Below are 19,934 nucleotides of genomic sequence, written 5' to 3'. Positions count from 1 at the left end.
GGTGTAGGTGGATAAACTCGATAATAGGAAAGATTCTAAAAGCCCTCCTGGGCAGACTCCATTAGTGTGGATCAGGGGCAGCAACGGTTTCACCTGTAATCGTTGTTGAAGGTTACGTGTATTTTATACACGATGTATCTTTGTTTATACATGGTGTAATTTACCTTCAACAACGTGTAATTTTAGAACAAAATTTTATGGATCCCACATATATTATTAAAAATGAGATACAAGATGAGATTTGGATCATACAATTTTTTTAGTCAAATCTTGACCGTGAACTGTTCAGGGGTAGTCCGCCTGATGACCGTCCTGCCCCAAATCCCCATTAGTGTATGTATATAGTGTTATTTCATTTTTTTTTTAAAGTTTAGAAAGGGTGAATTGAGTTTGATTTTTGGAGTTGATTAGTTCTCATAATTTGAGAAGGAAAAACATGTTACAAATTAAAGAGAATACTTGTTACAAATATACCTTATCTAACTATATATAAAGAAAGCGCAAGGGAGGGGTCTAGTGCAATTAAATTGTATTATTTAATATATTGTCTAATCTTAACCTTATGTCTAAAGACAATTATATTATCTCTACAATAATAAATCCTCTAGTTAATCCAATAACTACGATCTCCTCTACTAATCCCACGCAACCACTATTTCCTTTCTACAAACTTCCACATTTATATTGTAGCCAACTCACAAGCAATTTGAACAGGGAACAAATTAATAGCACTAAATTGAAAGTTGAAACACACAAAAAACTAAACAAGACAATTCAAAGGATGATGGTTAGCCGATGGTATCCACGGCATGAGATGGTTCAATCAAGATCCAAGTTTCAAGGTAATTTACAATCTTTTGCTCGATCTATTGAATTTATGCACATGAATTATGTTCTTAAGTTCTTGGGTTTTCTTTTCTTTTTGCATAAGTGATTAATGAACGTTTCTCCCCCAAAAAGGCCAAGCAAACAAACTAACACAAAAATTCCTAAATTTATGGAAGTGATGTTCTATTCCTAAGTTCTCAACTTTTTCCAATTGTTTTTACACACTCAAAATTTGCCATTTTCTTACCAAGTAAACTATTAAGGATGTTAAGAAGTAATTATATTAAGTACTAATTATGATTTTCTTGCCATTTACTTGCTAAGTAAAATGCTAAAAATATTAAGAACTAACTATGATCTTTAAAGCGTTGCCCACGCATCGAGTGTGTTAGCATCACTAGTTTTAATTACTCACCTCCTTACAACCATTTCAAATCTGTTGATTAATTACCACTTCCTAACAATAAACTACCACTTTTCTAAAATATTAAAACACAGTTGAACTATTCTAAACTACTATTTTCCAACAAAAATTAATTCTAATCTTTTTTTAATATGTTTTCCTTAGTTACATACACGTTTGGCGTGTTTCAACCACTAGTCATTAATAATGTGTAATAAGAAAAAATCTATGATTACTGTTCAACAATTGAAGCCAGCGAAGATAAAATAAGTGTAATGCACATAGTTAAGCAAAATTGTTAGATGCTTATATTAGCAATTTAGCATCATAAAGTCACCTTATCTGATGACAATTAAAAGTTGATCGATTTATATTCCTTTTAAGAAAAAGGTGGGTGAAAGGTGAAAATACTATTCGTTTATGCCGAATTCCAGCCATTGTGTCTGAAGGATTCTTTTTGTATATTTTCTTGCATGAATGTGAAGAGGCAGAAGAAAGTATGTCCGTAAAAGAAAGGGGAGAGACTTGTAGGGGAGGAAGAATTCAAAAAGAGAAAGGGATCAAGCGGCCATTTTTCTTTTTTCCCTTTCATTTTGTCAATAAAAGTAAAACTGAAGTTTGAAAATTGAAATCTAAATTTTGAATCATTAAGTTATTGAATTGTTAAGTATTGAATCTGATACATTTGAGTGTATACCACATTAAAAGATAAGTGAATAGCCCATCATTTATTTTTGGGAGCAAGTTTTGCTTAAGAAATTCAGTATTTTACTTAATTAATTCAGATGTTCAATTTTTTATTATCAAACGCACCTGAATATGTTAAAATCTGAGTCTATTAAGTTTAAGTGTTGAATTGGATTATCAAAATGGGGACTAAGGTGTTACTTGAAATTTGGCAGTACCATATGTATTTCATGTAGGTTTCTACTTATATTAAGAAAATTTGAATTATAGTTCATGACTTAAGAAATAATGCAGTATCAATTAAAAAATTGGAGTGATTTTTCAAGAGATCTATGAGTAATCTGACAAGCTAATGTAATTAACCCTTCAAATACTATATGAGCACGAAAATGGCCAAATTGAACAGAACAAAAACTAAAAAAGAGATAATGAATCCTAAGGTGCCTTAAAACTACTCTTGAAGTCCCAAAAAATAAAATTAGTAATTCATTAAAAGATTGAGTTGCTTACACACGTATTTTGAGGACATACACAATCACTTTTCATGTAAACAAATACGCTAACCACAAAAAAAAAAAAAAAAAAAAAAAGGCTAACCACAGACGAAAATTATGGTTTTGTTTGATCTCTATCAGATGCTTTATTTCACCATCATGGAGACATGAGAGAGAAGCCGCCCATTTGTTGTCTGATGAAGCCAAAGCGTTTGGGTAAGACACCTAAGTTGTCAACACCGACCAATGTCAAACTTTCACTCTTCAGTCTTAATCTCATTCTTTATCATAAAATAAAACAATTCTACAATTCCATCCTTATAGTTATAGCCATTCAATAGTCACATGGTTAATAATTGAACCATCAACCCAACCCCACCCCTCCTCCCAAAAAAATAAAAAAAAAGAAAAAAAATCTTAATTCCACTTTGTACCCTTAAACTATACCTGAATTCTTATTTTAATTCTTAAATTTAAAAATATGATACTTTAGTTCATTAGTATAAAATTTTTTCACTTCAGCCCTCTAAAGCGTAAAATTTGTCTCCTGAAGTACAAAATCTATTTCATCAATGATCCTCGAGAAAGATAGCTGTGTCCAATTATAGTGTCTCTCTTAGTATTGATCCATTGCTAGTTTTCTTGAAGCTGAAATATTAAAGAATCCTCACCTCAGTTTACAGTTGCAGGCATGGAAAGTAGCCATATATTGGTATCTACACAATCTGATGGCCAACTGCATTGGCGCCTATTTTTTGTGTTAATAATATGGAAGTGTTTCTTGTGAGTTTGTTGAAGTTGAAGCTATTGTCTTTTTTCAGATACTGAAATAAACACACACACACTTAATTAGACTAAGCACGAGAGTTAACGGGTAAACCGGCCCGATAAACAAGCAATCTAAGGGGGACTCACAGAGCAACCCGATCCAGCCAATTGGTGACATACAACCAAGGTTTGTAAAATCGGGATCCTACGTAGGATCAATTTTAGTTTCACAGAATCGGATCGTAAGATCCCACTAAAAATTCCTAAATTTACTAAATTAATGAATTTGAAATTCATATACCCTTTTGTACATCCTAAAAGATATCAAATAAATAAATTACTCATAAATATATAACATTTTTTACTTACTATCTGACAAGTAATAAAGAAGAGAACATAAACCTGTTATCTGTCATGATTTCAAGTTTTAAAATCAAATGCTTTATAGTTTACACAATCATAATTTCAAATATAAAATAATTATCAACCTCCACAAATACTAAAAAGCCAAACATCCAAAAAGATTTTCAAGATCAAAATTAACTACTAAAATGTCATCTGTCAAGTTTAAACAAACATGAAAAAATAAAAAATAAAATAGTAACAATTCATCATTTTCAAGTATCATAATAATTCAGAAATACATTAATTTATAACCAATCATTTCATCAAATTCATTATCCCCATAATTCACATTATCAAAATCATTATTTTCCCAGGATTTCGTGCCTTGATGCCTTGAAGCAACGGGTGTTGGAGCTTGAAGCTTTGAAGCTTGAAGCTGTAGCTTGTTGGTACTTGGTAGACCGTAGAAGCCGCAGGCCTGCAGCGATTTCGTCTTGTTGGTAGGCGTATGAGTTGCAGCAATGGTGGTTTGATGGATAAATCTAGGGTTTTGGGCAGCGGTGGAGAAGAAAAGGAAAGTGCAGGCTGAAGAATGAAGAAAAGATTAAAAGAAACGTCACAAAGGAAAGGAGTCAATTAGTCAAAGAGACAAAGACTCAAAACCCAAAGAACTGACCGACTGAGGAAAGGAGAAGAATCGGCGCTTTCTTTGACTTTGTGAGCAAAAGTTATTAAAACATTGCAATTAAAGGCTGCAATTCTTTAATAAATTACAATCATATCCCAAATGTTTTCATTTACTTGCAAAATGGATCCTCATATTTCACATATTAGTAAAATTTTGTAGAATCGTTGTAGGATCGTAGGATCGTACGATTCTATACGATCCTACCGATCCTATGAACGATTAATGTAATTTGCGATTTTGAATGCGATCTGGATCGATTCTGGTCCGGATCGCGATTTTGACAACCATGCATACAACTGCCACAACTGAAGTATCTACACATTCAATCCAACAGTTTTTTAGAGGTCTTTGAGATTCGCTTATCAGTTATTACTTTATTTTAATTAGTCTTTTTTTTTCTTTTTCTCTCACTATTTCTCTTTTTCTTTTAAAATTATATTTTTTTCTTAGAGGGTTTTCATTATTTCTCCCTAAAAAATACTCTGCATTATTGATACATTTGGTTATCATGATAAGTTTATTTTTGCATCCCGTAAATTAGTTAAACCATGTTACCAAGTTAAATTAATTAGTAGTAAAAGGAAAAAAAATAGTACTAATAAAACGTTATAAATGAATAGAAAATGAAAAGATACAAATCTTTATCGTTTAGACATTTTCTATCCTTTTAATTCATTAAAGTTAACCATAATATATATATATATAACACATTTCATGCGGCAAGAATTACTAAAAGAAAAATTTTAATGGAAACTCATGTCTAGAAACCGATGTTCTGACTTGAATCTTCCACCATGTTACCATGTTACTATACCTTTTTCAACTCAGTGTTTACAACTACATAGTCATCAGTTTTGACAGATTTCATCTTGAGCAGTTTAGCAAGTTTCATCTTGAGGGCATCTTGAGTGAAGAAAACTTATATGATACTAGCATCAAGGCATTGTTTGCCCTTGCATGTGATATAGGACATACTGTTCACCAAAATCTCTGATCAAACTATGTTGTGTAAGCAGAGTTTGAGGTGGCAGTAACTCTCAAGATCCAGTGGCCTTCCCACGCCCAAACCTAATTTGGGCAGCATAGACATAAGAATATGGGACTAGGCTTAAATGCGAAGATACCCAAAAATATTCATCCAAAATATGGATGATGTGTTTTTTTGGGTTTTTGTCTAAAATTTTACTTTAATTTATTACAAAATTTTTGAAAAAACCTTTTGGGTATTTGGAAGTATTCGAAGGATAGTTGTAATATTCCGTCACCCTTCATGTGCCAATACCCTAGCACCACTACTGCTGCCCCTAACTTTGCCGCTTGCCATCACTCTCTTCCTCACTTTCGCCGCCACCACCTTCCTCTACCACCCTCACCTCCCCCTCCTCCTTCTCCATTCTCCCTTCCCTCTTCCTTCCCTCTTCCTTCCTTCCCTACCTTTCTTTCCCTTTCCACTTCCTCTCATCCTATTTCATTCCTCCTACATCCTCCTCTTTCCCTACCGTTATTTGTTACATCCTTCCTCTTTTCCTCGCTACTTCCCATCTCCTTTTTTCTTCTTCTCATCTATTTCATTCCCCTCTTCCCTCCATCTCTTCCCTCTAGTAACAATTAATTGATTTTGTTAGGAATTATTGTGTGAACTGTACATATTCATCATAATGGAATCGGGGTTGGAATAGTTGTATCTCACAAACAATAAGGGATTCGGTGCCCTGCAATTGCAAGTGTAACTACAAAAGTTCTTTTGATGGTTTAGAATTGATCATATTAGTTTAGTTCAAGTCATGCTATGCAATTCAAGATTTTGTGATTTTGAAATGAGTAATTCATATCAAATTGAATTGATGTGATTTGATTTTGGCTATTAAAAGCACAATATAATTACATCAACTCTGAATCAAAATATAAATGGCAACAATGTACAACTTAAAAATTTATAGTTCAAATAATGTCATCTAACTCTTGACGTAACTTTTTTATTTTTAGTTTTTTTAATCCTTCCATCATTCCTCACATCCTTTTCACCCTCAGGTACAGGATTCATATCTTAAATATAATAGCAAGAAAGACTCTAATAGCCTTTCCCTTGACATTGGACAAACCCAATGGTTTAACTCTTGACATAACTTACATGTATGGATTAATGTGTAATGTGTACGATAACTAAATATTTTAAATCCATTAGAAAAATTCATATTTGTGGTACATTATACCTAGGTTAAAATGTGTTACTATCATTTCAAAAGGGCTTCAATTAATAATGCAAAACAAATTAAAGTCCCTTTTACAACCATGTGGCATTTTACTATCTATTGGGAAAAAACAAAAATTAAAGAAAATAACTTCATAAAGGTTAAACAATAAACACAAAAAGATTTGTATTTTGTTCATTGCCATTTATACCTTTAGGATTAATTTTACTTTACAGTCTTCAACTATACCAGCATTCCTACTTTAGCAAAAGGGGAAAAATCCATTTTTTGTCCCTAAATTTTGAGTTAAAGACACATTTCGTCCCCAAATTTTTCGACAGAACACATTTAGTACATGAATTAACAATTTCTGGCCACATTTAGTCCAAAAACGGTAAATTACTCAATTTGGACGGACACAAAAACCCAAATATCGGTAAAAACCAACGAAACGAAACCCACCATTTTTACTCTCTCTTACCTTCGTCGCTTTGCTTCTCCAAATTTCCCTTTTTCACACCGATTTTCAATTTCCATCCTTAAACCCTAACTTCTGGATCTACAATCTACCAAGAAATGGAGTAGAGTTAATGGAGTAATCCACCATATCAAGCAACAAAACTATATCTACAATTGGTACTTGCCCTAAAATGAGGTCATGAAGCTCAAATCCTCGATTTCGTCCAATAGCAGTAGTCATGTTTGTGGGTGCGGATTAAGACCAAAATTGACGACTTGTTAACGGGATGATAATTCTGGAAGAAGATTCTATGGTTGTCCAAGATGGCCGGTAAGCATAATGTAATTTTTTGTAAGTAAAGTGCAGAAAATTCACTTTGCTGATGCTGTAAGAATGTGGTTGTATTTATAGAGGCCGGATAGGTGCAAATATTTTGAATAGTTTGATGAACCAATCTGTGCAAGAGGAAGGAGCATAATACCTGGTTTACTGAGAAGGTTAAATAAAATGGAGGAAACAATTCGAAAAAGTCGAAGAAGGGAAAAAATTATGATTTGTATTATCCTGATGTTTGCTATGCTACTTATGATATCTATTGCTAGGAAAAATAGGGGACATACAAATGCAAGAGAAGGAAAGTTGGTACTAAGGTTGGAATGAGTTACCAAAAGGGGGGCTGCTGACTATGGTTTGTTTCTTTCATGGGGCAGAAATTTGACTGAATTTGTAAACGTAGAATTAGCATGCTTTTAGATCTTGCAAATGATGGTGCGCAATTCTGTAACTTGTAGGTCTAATTTAAAGTGCTTATGTTGTGTACTACTACCCTTACTTCTGGTTGTTAATGTGAAAGATTGTTTTGAATGGTTGTTGCATGTATGTTGTACAAAATTTGATAATAAAATTGCTCTGTTTCAGCAAAATGATAGTAAGGCAATTTGGATGAAATAGGAATAACATAAAAAAGATGACCAGCAGCATAGTGAGACAAATTGTTTGTACGTAATAATAACAAGCTAATCTGGATTTTATGTAATATATTAATAAGCCAATATACACAAATTGGCATCATTTCCATTAAGTAAGAATTTAAAATAATACCAAATTGGACAACTTGTTCACGAACCATAGACTTTCTCAAAAAGGTGATTAGCACCATAATGAAAGCATCTTGTTCAAAAAGAGAAGTCTTGTTCAAAAGCATTAGCAAAGACTAAGACTAAGACTATTACATAAAAAGCATCAGCAAAAGACTGCTATCATGTGCATATTTATAGCTGCTTCTTTTTTTTCTTCAACCTAGAGGACGCAGCAACACTTTATTTGGTAGCAGCCATGTCTATATGTCCAGTCCTACTCTTGAAAGACACCTTATCCTTGTCTTTTTTTTGGATGTAATGGTTGGCTATATTTCACTTGAGACCTTTTTAGACCAAAAACTTCATACAAATTAGGTGAAGATGGGACAGGCTCTTTGACACCAACACCAACAACTATTTCTGTTGGTCTAGTTGCATCCCCCTTTTTTGGCTTCTTTCTTTTCTGCAAAAACAATAACATAAACGTACAGTATGTTGAAGAATGTTTGAAGTAACAGAAAAAAAGTGAGAGAAATACAATAATTATAGGCACTGGAGCTGCCTTATCAACTGAATTCTTGTCAAAAATTTGAGAAATACATGTAGCTAGCTCTTCAGTTTCAGCTTCAGCTTCATTGCAGCCTACAGAGATGTCTTCAACATTTGCAGTGGTATTCTGAGGAACTTGGGAGGCCGCATGGATTGCTTCAGTAGATACTGCATGCTGCTCATCCTTTCTAAGCTTGCAAGATCTTATATTGTGACCTCTTTGCAGACAATATTTGCATCTTATTACCTGTCCAACTCTGCGTATTTTTTTTTTGTTTTTCCTTTCCTTACTCTACCTTATCCATGCTCTTCCTCCTTTATTTCTTTGGTCTTCCAGCTGGTTTACTGTACAGAGATGGTTTTGGACCTTTTAAGTTCAGTGTTCTCCTAATTTCTTTCCCTATTCATTGGACACACAGCCTTCATAGCATTTCAAGTATTTCTCCACTGTATACCTATTGGTTACATACAACATTGAATCTTTTTTTGCTATCCATAGTGCAAAAATAGCATGGGGATAAGGAATTCCTGCCAACTCCCATCTCCTACATGAACAGGTATGGTCTTGATGTTCACAGCATAATGATCACTATATGGGGAGAAAATCTCATTCAAGTCATCATTTGATTTGAAAGGAAAACACTGAGTGACCTTTTCCATCCTTTTTTCTATTCTCTCAATAATTCTAGGACAGTACATATAGTTTTTCCACCTCTGTTGAGTCAAGTCCCTATTCTGTTGCAATCTTTGCATCATATACAATCTTAACAATTCTAGCATTTCAATGATTGGTTTCTCCCTAGCATCTACTATTTTGCTGTTGAAACACACATTATTCAACAAGATATCACACTTGGACTTGAGGGCTAAAGTAGGCTCTACTCCAATGAGATGGAGGTTTATCATCAAACCCTTTGACTGCATGTATGTCAATTGCTGCCATTTCTTCCATTCTGCTGGCAAATTTTGCTGGAATAGTTGTCTTTGCAGCAGCCCATAAGACTTTTCTCAGAGCTTCTTCTTTGAATCCAGCAGATGAAAGGTTGCCATGCATGTGTTTCACACAAAACCTATGAGCTGTATTTGGGAAAACACTGTCACATTCCTGAATCAGTCCCTTTTGCTTGTCACTTATGACAGTCCACTCATAATCCCATTCAATTTTCAAGTCTTCTTTGAGTAACTTGAAGAACCATGCCCAAGATTCCTTATTTTCTCCCTCTGTTACAGCATATGCAGTTGGATAAATGTTATTATTAGCATCTAATCCAATATCTATCAATAGAACTCCCCCAACTGACCCTTTCAAGAATGTACCATCTACTCCAATCAAAGACCTACATCCAACTAAGAAACCTTGTTTCACTCCATCAAAACACATGAACAACCTTTGGAACCTTTGCTACTGTGTTGGTGTACTTATAGATCCATCCATAAGTTTTCAATATAATGGAGCTACTAGGGTTGGATTTCTGAATTTCATGCATGCATGCTCCTGACTTATTATATTGGTGAGTTTACCTCCTATGAATAATCTTCATAGCCTTTCTCCTGACCCTGTATGTTTTTTTTTTTTTTTTTTTTGTGAAAGAGCACTTATTATCCTTCATTACAGTCATTCTAAAGTACTCCATATCTACCTTAGGATTAGTCCTAAACTCCTCAATATACTTTCTACCAACCCATCCAGAATTTACAAATGAATTGTCATGGTAAAACCACATTTGTGGGTGTCCTCAAATGTCTTGATTTGCACACTATCTTCCCTACTCAATTTTCTAGCATAAGTAAGCCAGTCACACCCTTCACTTCTACATTTTGCCCTCAATCTGATTTTGTTTTGCTTTACAAATTAACATGGCTTGCCCTGTCTTATACTATAATTTGTCACAACCAACTTGCACTTTTTTATACTACTGAACAACATTTTTAACTCTAATTTTGGATTGTCAATATTTTTGGGGTTGAAGACTGTACATTCACCACTGATTTTTTCATCATCATGTTCATTCACAGTTTCAAAATCAGATTCAGAAAATAGGGCAACATCATTGTCCTCTGGCAGCTCCAAATTGTCATCTCTTTCAATTTCAGTTGATTTATTTTTCAAAAAATTCTTATGGTGTTCTACATCTAACCATTCAGCATTTTTATCTACATTGTCATGGAACTCATTATTATCACTATCAGTCATATTATAATCAGGGTCCACTGCTGAAAAAAAGGATTCACTCCCTGAATCAGAATCATTATTATTGTTCCCATTAGCCTCATTGTCATTTCCTTCCCCTTTCCTCCCCCTATACGGTCAGTATTAGGTGTATTAAAATTGTCATTACCATCAATTCCTTCATTTTCACCAATCTGATACGGATCATAACCTAGCTGTTGAATAAAGATTTTATGGAATGATATCTCAACATACAAAATAATTTGCCTATTTAAACCACCATTCCTTTTAATATATCCATGCAATTCTCTACTTATTTCTATCCTTATAAAGTTCTTGTTTTCCCAACCATAATATACTTTGTGTCCATACAAATCAGCATTTTCAGTCAATCTATCTACTTCAAAAACATTTAAACCTATGCTTTCAAAAAAGTCAATGACACATGCATCTCCATCCTCATAACGTGGATGAGGAGTGTATGAAATCAACTCTCCATGGTGACACCTTAGAGTTATAAGTGTACTACCTTGTTCTGATAAAAAAAATGCACATATCAATCATTCAATAATCAACAGGGCCCACACTAACAATAATGCACTCAATAATGCATACATCATGGACCCATCTTAATATCATAATCACAAATAAGGACCACATGCATATGTTAGTAACGACAATTAGGTTAAAAATAATTAATCTTTTCAACCCAATACAACTCAAAGTAACGAGAATATACCTACAATGCAAACCTCAGGAACCACATCTAAATATTATACTCACAAAAGTTAAAAACTTTTACATTTAACTCTTTATCTAATAAATCAAAAACCCTAAAAATTTTACTATAATTTGGGGGTGCGTGATCGTTGAATTCTTTCTTCCGAACCGACATTTTCTCCACGCTCGGTAGCTTTCAATCACAAATCAGAAATCTCTACTCTGCTGATTGTGGATTTGAATCGGTGTAAAAAGGGAAAATTTGGAGAAGGAAATCGATGAAGGTAAGAGAGAGTAAAAATTGTGGGTTTTGTTTCGTTGGTTTTGGCCGATATTTGGGTTTTTGTTAACGGCCACGTGAGTATCACATGGCATTCTCTATTTAAATTGAGCAATTTACTATTTTTGGACTAAATGTGGTCAGAAATTGTTAATTCATGTACTAAATGTGTTTTGTCGAAAAGTTTAGGAATGAAATGTATCTTTAGCTGAAAGTATAAGGACGAAAATTGGATTTTTTTCCTTAGCAAAAATGCATATAACAAAATAAAATGGGCCGAGAAAATCTCCAATGTGCTGACCCAACTCCCAGCCTTCGTTAATTTTGGTTTGGGCCAAAGTTTCGAATGATAATAGCCCAGTAGTAAAACTTAGCTTCAGAGCACTAGGGTTTTAGTTCTGATATATAAGCGGCTTCTCTGGAGATGGATGCTCTTTTTCAGCTTCCTAAACCCGCCCTCTCCCACCCGACAAATCTCGGCAGCAAGCGGCAGCTGTCGGCGGAAGGAAGCAATTTGAGGAACCACAATGGTATAAAAGAGAAAAACTAAACCTACATTGCTGGTTCAAGCTGTTAAAAATTTTACAGTAATTTATTTCGTTTTACCTGGATATGGATTTGCTCTGATGTTTTATTTTAAGTTTTCTGCATTTTCTCGGTGATAAATGCGGAGTAAAACTGTGAAATGCCTAGGAGAACTGTATTAAGAAATGTTACGAGTTTTCAGGAGTGAGTCGATTGCTTTTGTGGAAGATTTTGCTTAGTTATTTTGTTTATTCTGTTGCTTTGTGGATGATTTTGCTTAGTTTATTTGTTTATTCTGTTGCCTTTTTTTTGGGTTTCCATAGGTTAATTGAATGGTATGGTTCAATCTAGTCAAATTGAGGACTTTAGGTTCCCAAATGCTGCTGGTTAAGTTAATCTACTACAAGATATCAATTAAATTTATCAGTTAATCGGGTAAAAGATTTAAAATTAGAGGAAATTTTTGGGTTTGGACCATGAATGTGAATGTGCATAGGCTGCATTTGGTTCTGAATCAGAATTGGAATTGTTTCAGAATAGAAATGTTGCTTCATTTGACAAGCCCGGGATTGTTATATTATGGTATGCGGTAACGTTGCTGTTTGAACTCTGAAGTTCTTGGGCTGTTGATCCCAAAAGGGTTCACTAGAACTGGGCATGATATGATTATTTTTAACTGATCAATGGGTAATTTCTCTTTTTGGGTTCAACTTTTACTAGTTTTTGCTAGTTTCTGTGTCTGTGTGTTGTGTGTGTTTGGTAGGCTTTTAAGTTTTTTGATTCAATCAGATAACATATATTACTTTCAGGGATTCGTTAAAGCCCAGAAAACAAAAGCATACTGTAAGCGGTATCAAGTCCAATTCAAGAGGAGGAGAGGTATGGGGGTTTTGGTTTGCCTCTATGTTGCTTTTCATGCTGAGGATATTATGTGGTACTGAATGCTATTAATTTTGATTTTTGTCTACATTATGTAGAGGGGAAGACAGACTATCGAGCTAGGGTTCGGTTGATCAATCAGGACAAAAACAAGTATAATACCCCAAAGTATCGGTTTGTTGTGAGATTTGTATCCTACTGTCTTTCTTTTTCCAAGTTTTTTTCACAGGAATTTTGGCATCATTGCTTATCTTATTGCTAGGATTATTTTTGGTTTTCTCTGCTTTTTCCTGCATGGGCATGGGATTCTTTCCGCATGTGTGTCCTGTGTTTTTTGTCTGCTCTTATTCTCTCCCTGTTACCTTTTTTCGTGCTGTTTTTTCCCTCTTGGGTGGGTTCTCAGTTATTGGCAGTTGATAGGTATGTGATGTAGTATTGATGTCTGAACCTCGCTGTCTGGTGCATGAATCTCATTGGTTATTTTACGTGGTGCCACATGACTAACTGACTGAACTGGTGATGTCTAGTTGGAAGATAGTTTATTACTGTGTAGTATAGAACCTCATTATGTTTTTGTGGACCGATATACCACCTTGACACTGGCTGTAGACCAACAAGGACATTGTTGCACAAATTGTTTCTGCTAGCATTGCAGGTGACATTGTGCTTGCATCAGCTTATGCACATGAATTGCCGCGTTACGGCCTTGAAATTGGACTGACAAATTATGCTGCTGGTACCTACTTGACTGATTAGGATTTGTAAGTTTGATTTTTGGGCAAATTTTTAGTTGCATGTCTTCTGACTGTGAGAAGTGGTATCTCAGCTTACTGTACTGGTCTTTTACTGGCTCGTCGAGTTCTCAAAGAACTTCAAATGGATGAGGAGTATGAAGGAAATGTTGAGGTAACCAGAGTGTATACCTCTTAATGTATATATGATCTTCTCTTGCACTTCTCTTGATAGAGGGGGAAAAGGGGGTGTCATATTCCAGTGATCTGGAGCAATTATTTATTGAGCTATTAAGCCTATTATATTGGCAGGCTACTGGTGAAGATTACTCTGTTGAACCAGCTGATAGCAGAAGGCCTTTCCGTGCTCTTCTGGATGTTGGTCTTGTACGGACCACCACAGGCAACCGTGTTTTTGGTGCACTCAAGGTTAGACTCTTATTCATGGTCTTTCATGCTATGGCGAAATGCGGGTCTATTAACTTGAAAAAATTTTGCCGCCTTTCACTTTCAATTTTGATATGCTTGGTGGTGAACTGATTTGACCAGTATAATATGTTGAATGATATGTACCCTTTTAGTCATAGAGATGTGGAAAAGTTGTAGAATACTCTGAAATCTGAATGAATATTCCTAACGGCATGTGGTGAGAGTAACGGTGTTGGTCTATAAGTCTGAACAACCTCATTATTGACATTCTGTCGCGACGAGTCCACTATGAAGAATGGTTGATAATTGTTATGTTTGTTCAGTATTAAAATTGTGTCAACATTATACTATATATTGTGCTGATGTATCAAGCACGATACATGTATTTGCTTGTTTCAAGAGCTTTGGATTGGGGAATTGACAAGATCCTATGGTTGAAGTCATGGTAATCTAAAATCAAGGCCTGCTTGGCTCTCAAGAACTGTATTTACTGTTCAAAATCATGTCTTGACGTTTGAGGAATAGGAATGGTGATGAAGGTTTTAAAATTACAAATGTAGCCAATATCCAAACTATCCTTTGGACATAGAAACTGTCTAGCCAATTTTTAGGGAGAGTTTGATACTAGTTCAAGTTATGTTTGCAAACCCAGTCCAAATTTTGTACCATGTGACATTATTTTGTGCTTGGTTTTAGGGGGCATTGGATGGTGGGCTTGACATACCTCATGGTGAAAAGAGGTTTGCTGGATTTGACAAGGAGTCTAAACAACTTGACCCTGAGGTTCACCGCAAGTACATCTATGGTGGGCATGTTGCGGCTTACATGAGAGTAAGTATAATGTGGATGGACATCATTTCTGTTTTGGCAGTTTCTTTTTAATTCTCTGTCTGGAGATGCTATGTTGCTTTTCTGAATGTGCAGACATTGATTGAAGATGAACCAGAGAGGTATCAGTCTCATTTTAGTGAGTACATAAATAGGGGATTGGAGGCAGAAAATATCGAGGAGTTGTACAAAAAAGTCCATGCAGCTATTCGTGCTGATCCTACTGCAAAGAAATCTGAGAAGGAGCCTCCAAAGGAACACAAGAGGTAAGTGTTTTATTAGAAGGTCTGGTCTCAATCTTTCTTTAGTAGTTGCTGGAGTAACTGTTTGATGAAGTTGAAGCACATTTGCTCCTACTAGCAGTGAGGAATGAGATAGATGCATTTCAATCATTTATTTGCTTTCTTGGTAGTTTCCTACTAAACTGAAATTTTTTAGAACATGAATTCTTTGTAATAGACCAATTATGTTGACTCTTGCTGAGTCACTTCATCTGCCAAACATGTGTTTGTATATTTCCTTCATTCCTTGTTCTGATGTACCGAGTGGATACTTCTTTCAGGTACAACCTTAAAAAGCTAACTTATGAGGAAAGAAGGGCTAAGTTGATAGAGAGGTTAAATGCATTGAACTCGGCTGCTGGAAATGATGATGACGACGAGGATGGTGATGAGTGAACACAGGAAAAGTTGCTGTTGCATTCTTTTTTTTTGTTTTTTGGGTATTGGGGATAGACGTCTTCCCAGTTTTGTATTTTGGGAGAATGAGAATTTATGACCTTTGGAAGTATGACAGGAACTTTATATGCCTAGTGTTGGTAAATTTTAATGGATAGTTATCCTATTGTAGAGTTTGAAGGACGTATCACAAAAATTGCTTGAATAATTGTATGAATTTTTTTCAAAGAGTACGATGAAAAGTTTTCGATGCGTCACAAAAATACGTGTTTGGTAAAATCAAGCATATAAATTTATACGTGAGTAGTACGAACATATTTGAAAGTTATGAAACTAAAAAATATGAATAAATATATTATATAGTTTTCGGAGACTATACTATATTTATACTAATATTAAATATGGATAAATATATTATAGTTTTTATGATATAGATTGCTCTTATTTTTTATATAGTTTAAGATGTGTTTTTTGAATAATATTTGCGGGGGTGTATTATATGAGTATTTACTAACTATGATCCTGCATCATCATCCAAATAAAACCCAAAAAAAAAAGGCCTTTATACCATGATATAATTACAAACAAATGCAACTAAGGCAGTGAATATGGGAATAACTAACTTGATGTAACATATAGACTCCGTCAAACTCTTTCTTATAGATGATGAAGATTCTATACCCATCTCAATCTCCAACAAGTTTTATATTCTTCCCGAGGTAAATTCTCTCTTGAGGAGAATGCATGATCATCATCAGCGCTAACGCCCTCTCATCAATTTAAGAGCTGCATTAAGCTAACTCCATGGCACGTATTCTTTTGAATCGACCAGTCCTGCATGCATAGAGTTTGGAAAAGAAGACTACTGAAGGCATGGGCAAGATCTGAGATAAACTCAAGCGAACCACTCAGAATGGGAATGGTCAGTGGAGGAAGCTGTAGCACTCAGAATAGGAATGGTGATGGCAGGGAATAGATGGGATATAAAATGATGGAAGGGGGAAAGAGGATTTGAACTCAAGACCCTTACGTTTTGAAATCTCAACCTTAGTCACTAGATCAAAACCTTCTCGATAATAGAGTACTTGAACACTTCAATACATTACATTTCTAACATGAATATTCATGAATATATAGAAATATTGTTTTTTTTTTCTTGAATTATTCATTCATGTTTGCATTGATTCACAACTTGTGCTAATATAAAAAAAGAACTGTGCTAGTGCACAGGTCAAAATACTAGTTTTCCAATGAAGGCAATTAAGGTAGATTAATGTGTGGCTAGAAGAATAAAAAAGAAAGGCAGATATGTGGGAATCAACAGCATAGTATAAAGCATATACTCCTTCACAGTATAAAATAAAGCATAGATAAAGATAGATTCTCGGACTATACAAGTATACATTGTTAGATTATAAATAAATATTTCCATCATTGTTTGAGATTCTATATTCATCTTACTTTGTCTTTATTAGACGAAACCTATTATATTCTATATTCACAAACAAAAATTAATCAGAAAATCAATTGTCTAAGGCTCGTCAAATAGTTTTTATAACAATAGCAGTTCATGTTCTTTCCAGGGTCAATTCTCGGAGGGGAATATATCATCATCAGCAGCCTTCTTGGCCCTTGCTTGCTTGATTTTTTTTTTTTTTTTTTTTTTTTTTTGTCAACACAGGGGTGTCCGGGTCAAGACCCGAAGGCGGCCCGACTAATCCCCTGCGCCTGGAGTACAGCGCCACCCCAACCGCACCCAGGCGTTAGGTGAGGTTCGATCCCACGACCTTGCGAGTGGTTTTCCAGCCGCAGACCGGGTGATCTAACCCGGGGGCTCCCTTGCTTGCTTGATGCCTTGTGCCAAATTCACCGGCGGGCATTCCTCTATTGCTAATGGCCTCCCATCAATCCAAGGGCCGCATTATTACGTCAATGACAACTTTTTTTTTTTTTTTTTTAACAAAGTCAATGACGCCTGCTCTTTCATTTTTCTTGCAGGTATGCATCATACATAAATGCACCTCTCTTCAGTCCAATCAAATCCTGCCTGATTCTTGACATATTTTTAGCACTATTTCAATAACAAGAACTCCCAAAAATCCTCTCTTTCATTTTTCTTGGTATGCATCATACATAAATGCACCTCTCTTCAGTCCAATCAAATCCTGCCCGATTCTTGACATATTTTTAGCACTATTTCAATAACAAGAACTCCCAAAAATCCTCTCTTTCATTTTTCTTGCAGGTATGCATCATACATAAATGCACCTCTCTTCAGTCCAATCAAATCCTGCCTGATTCTTGACATATTTTTAGCACTATTTCAATAACAAGAACTCCCAAAAACCCACAGCCGCCAAACTACCAAAGAGTTAGGCTATGGAAAACCCTTTAGAAAACACTAATCAAATCAGAAACCGCGGCCAAAGGTTCAATGTTGTACAAAAAGTGAAGAACAACTTACTTTTCAGATCAAAGTGGGCGGAGATAAATGGTGCAATGGGGGATCTAGGCACTTACATTCCTATAATATTGGCTTTGACACTAGCCAAGGACCTGAATCTTGGTACCACGCTGATATTCACTGGTGTATACAACTTTGTCACGGGTGCAATCTATGGTGTCCCCATGCCAGTGCAGCCGATGAAGTCAATTGCAGCAGTGGCCATATCTGATGCAGATTTTAATATCCCAGAAGTTATGGCATCAGGGATTTGCACTGCAGGGATTTTACTTGTTCTTGGTGTGACAGGCTTGATGCAACTTGTGTATAAGCTTATTCCAATTTCAATTGTCAGAGGAATTCAGCTAGCACAAGGCTTATCATTTGCCATGACTGCGGTCAAGTACATAAGAAAAATACAAAACTTATCTAAATCAAAGTCTGGTGCAGACAGGCATTGGTTAGGCTTGGATGGATTGCTCTTGGATGTTATTTGTGCTTGTTTCGTTATAGTTGTTAACGGTGCTGGCGATGACAATGAGTATGCAGCAGAAACTGAGAGTGGTGCCAATGATGCCAGTGGATCAGGAAACAACAGAAGAAAAAGGTTGAGAAAAATCATAACTTCTCTGCCTTCTGCTTTCATCATCTTTTTGTTAGGTGTGGTTTTGGCAATTATTAGAGGGCCTAAAATAGTCAAAGGATTTAAATTTGGACCATCTTCTATTGAAGTTGTGAAAATGTCTAAGCATGCATGGAAGGAAGGATTCATTAAGGGCACAATTCCTCAACTTCCACTATCAATTCTAAATTCAGTGATTGCTGTCTGTAAATTGTCGACTGATCTTTTTCCAGAGAAGGACATCTCAGCCACGTCTGTTTCAGTTACTGTTGGAATGATGAACTTAATAGGATGTTGGTTTGGAGCCATGCCATGCTGCCACGGTGCAGGAGGGCTAGCTGGACAGTATAAATTTGGTGGGAGGAGTGGTGGATGTGTGGCCCTCCTTGGTTTAGCCAAGTTGGTTTTGGGTTTAGTTTTAGGTAGCTCTCTAGTGAAGATTTTGGACCAATTTCCTGTTGGTGTCCTAGGGGTTTTGTTATTGTTTGCAGGGATTGAACTTGCTATTTGCTCAAGGGACATGAACTCGAAGGAAGATGCATTTGTCATGCTGATTTGCACTGCTGTTTCACTGGTAGGCTCTAGTGCAGCACTCGGTTTCCTGTGTGGAATTGTTGTTTATTTGCTTCTCAGGCTAAGAAAACTGTATGGTGGTCAGTCTTCTTCTGCAATTTGCTTTCATGGTAACCCATAATTGAGGTCTCAATGTATGAATCCAGGAAAGCTTTCCAAGCTTTGCCTAAGATTTTTGTGTCTTTTTTTTTTTTTTTTTAATGCTTACACCACCATTATCTGGTGGCAATAAGATCTGTAATTTTAATGTACACCTCTTGTATAATAATGGTTTAACGTTTTTTACTTGTTTGATGTTCTATGTGAATCAGAACAAGAATAGCAAAGGAAAAGAAATTTCATAAAGGGTTAAAAACAAAAAAGCCCTTTATGGTATACCTAATGCACAGAAAAGTCCTCCGTAATTTCAAAACATACAAAACGACACCTTATGTTTTGAACTAAATTGTAAACTAACAGGAATTGTTAAACTTAATGAAAATGACGGTTTCGACCGTTAAACTTACCGGATTCCGTTAAATTTACCGTTAAGTTTACCGGATTCCATTAAATTTAACGAATTCT

General features: G+C 35.3%; 2 protein-coding genes across 2 annotated transcripts; both read left to right on the top strand.

Moving 5' to 3' along the window:
- Positions 1 to 12,057: 12,057 nt before the first annotated feature.
- LOC113703994 (large ribosomal subunit protein uL18-like) lies at positions 12,058 to 15,908 on the top strand. The gene is made up of 9 exons (XM_027225564.2): positions 12,058 to 12,193; positions 12,998 to 13,067; positions 13,166 to 13,257; positions 13,677 to 13,803; positions 13,894 to 13,973; positions 14,111 to 14,227; positions 14,924 to 15,058; positions 15,152 to 15,321; positions 15,618 to 15,908. Exons 1-9 carry the CDS (start codon positions 12,191 to 12,193, stop codon positions 15,730 to 15,732), a joined length of 909 nt encoding a protein of 302 aa, XP_027081365.1. The 5' UTR covers positions 12,058 to 12,190; the 3' UTR covers positions 15,733 to 15,908.
- Positions 15,909 to 17,740: 1,832 nt separating this feature from the next.
- LOC113704022 (molybdate transporter 1-like) lies at positions 17,741 to 19,655 on the top strand. The gene has a single exon (XM_027225630.2). The coding sequence runs from the start codon at positions 18,112 to 18,114 to the stop codon at positions 19,489 to 19,491; it is 1,380 nt and encodes a 459-aa protein (XP_027081431.1). The 5' UTR covers positions 17,741 to 18,111; the 3' UTR covers positions 19,492 to 19,655.
- Positions 19,656 to 19,934: the final 279 nt, after the last annotated feature.

The sequence above is a fragment of the Coffea arabica genome, chromosome 8e (assembly GCF_036785885.1).
Source record: "Coffea arabica cultivar ET-39 chromosome 8e, Coffea Arabica ET-39 HiFi, whole genome shotgun sequence".
Taxonomy (NCBI): Eukaryota; Viridiplantae; Streptophyta; class Magnoliopsida; order Gentianales; family Rubiaceae; genus Coffea; species Coffea arabica.
This window is presented reverse-complemented; position numbering and strand designations above follow the sequence as displayed.

What these genes read in the sequence shown, in the direction of transcription:
- LOC113703994 (XM_027225564.2), top strand. An exon ending in CCAATTCAAGAGGAGGAGAG is followed by an intron (nt 13,068 to 13,165) that starts GTATGGGGGTTT and finishes TACATTATGTAG; the next exon opens with AGGGGAAGACAGACTATCGA. An exon ending in GTGTTTTTGGTGCACTCAAG is followed by an intron (nt 14,228 to 14,923) that starts GTTAGACTCTTA and finishes GCTTGGTTTTAG; the next exon opens with GGGGCATTGGATGGTGGGCT.
- LOC113704022 (XM_027225630.2), top strand. Translation starts at nt 18,112, where the DNA reads ATGGAAAACCCTTTAGAAAACACTAATCAAATCAGAAACCGCGGCCAA.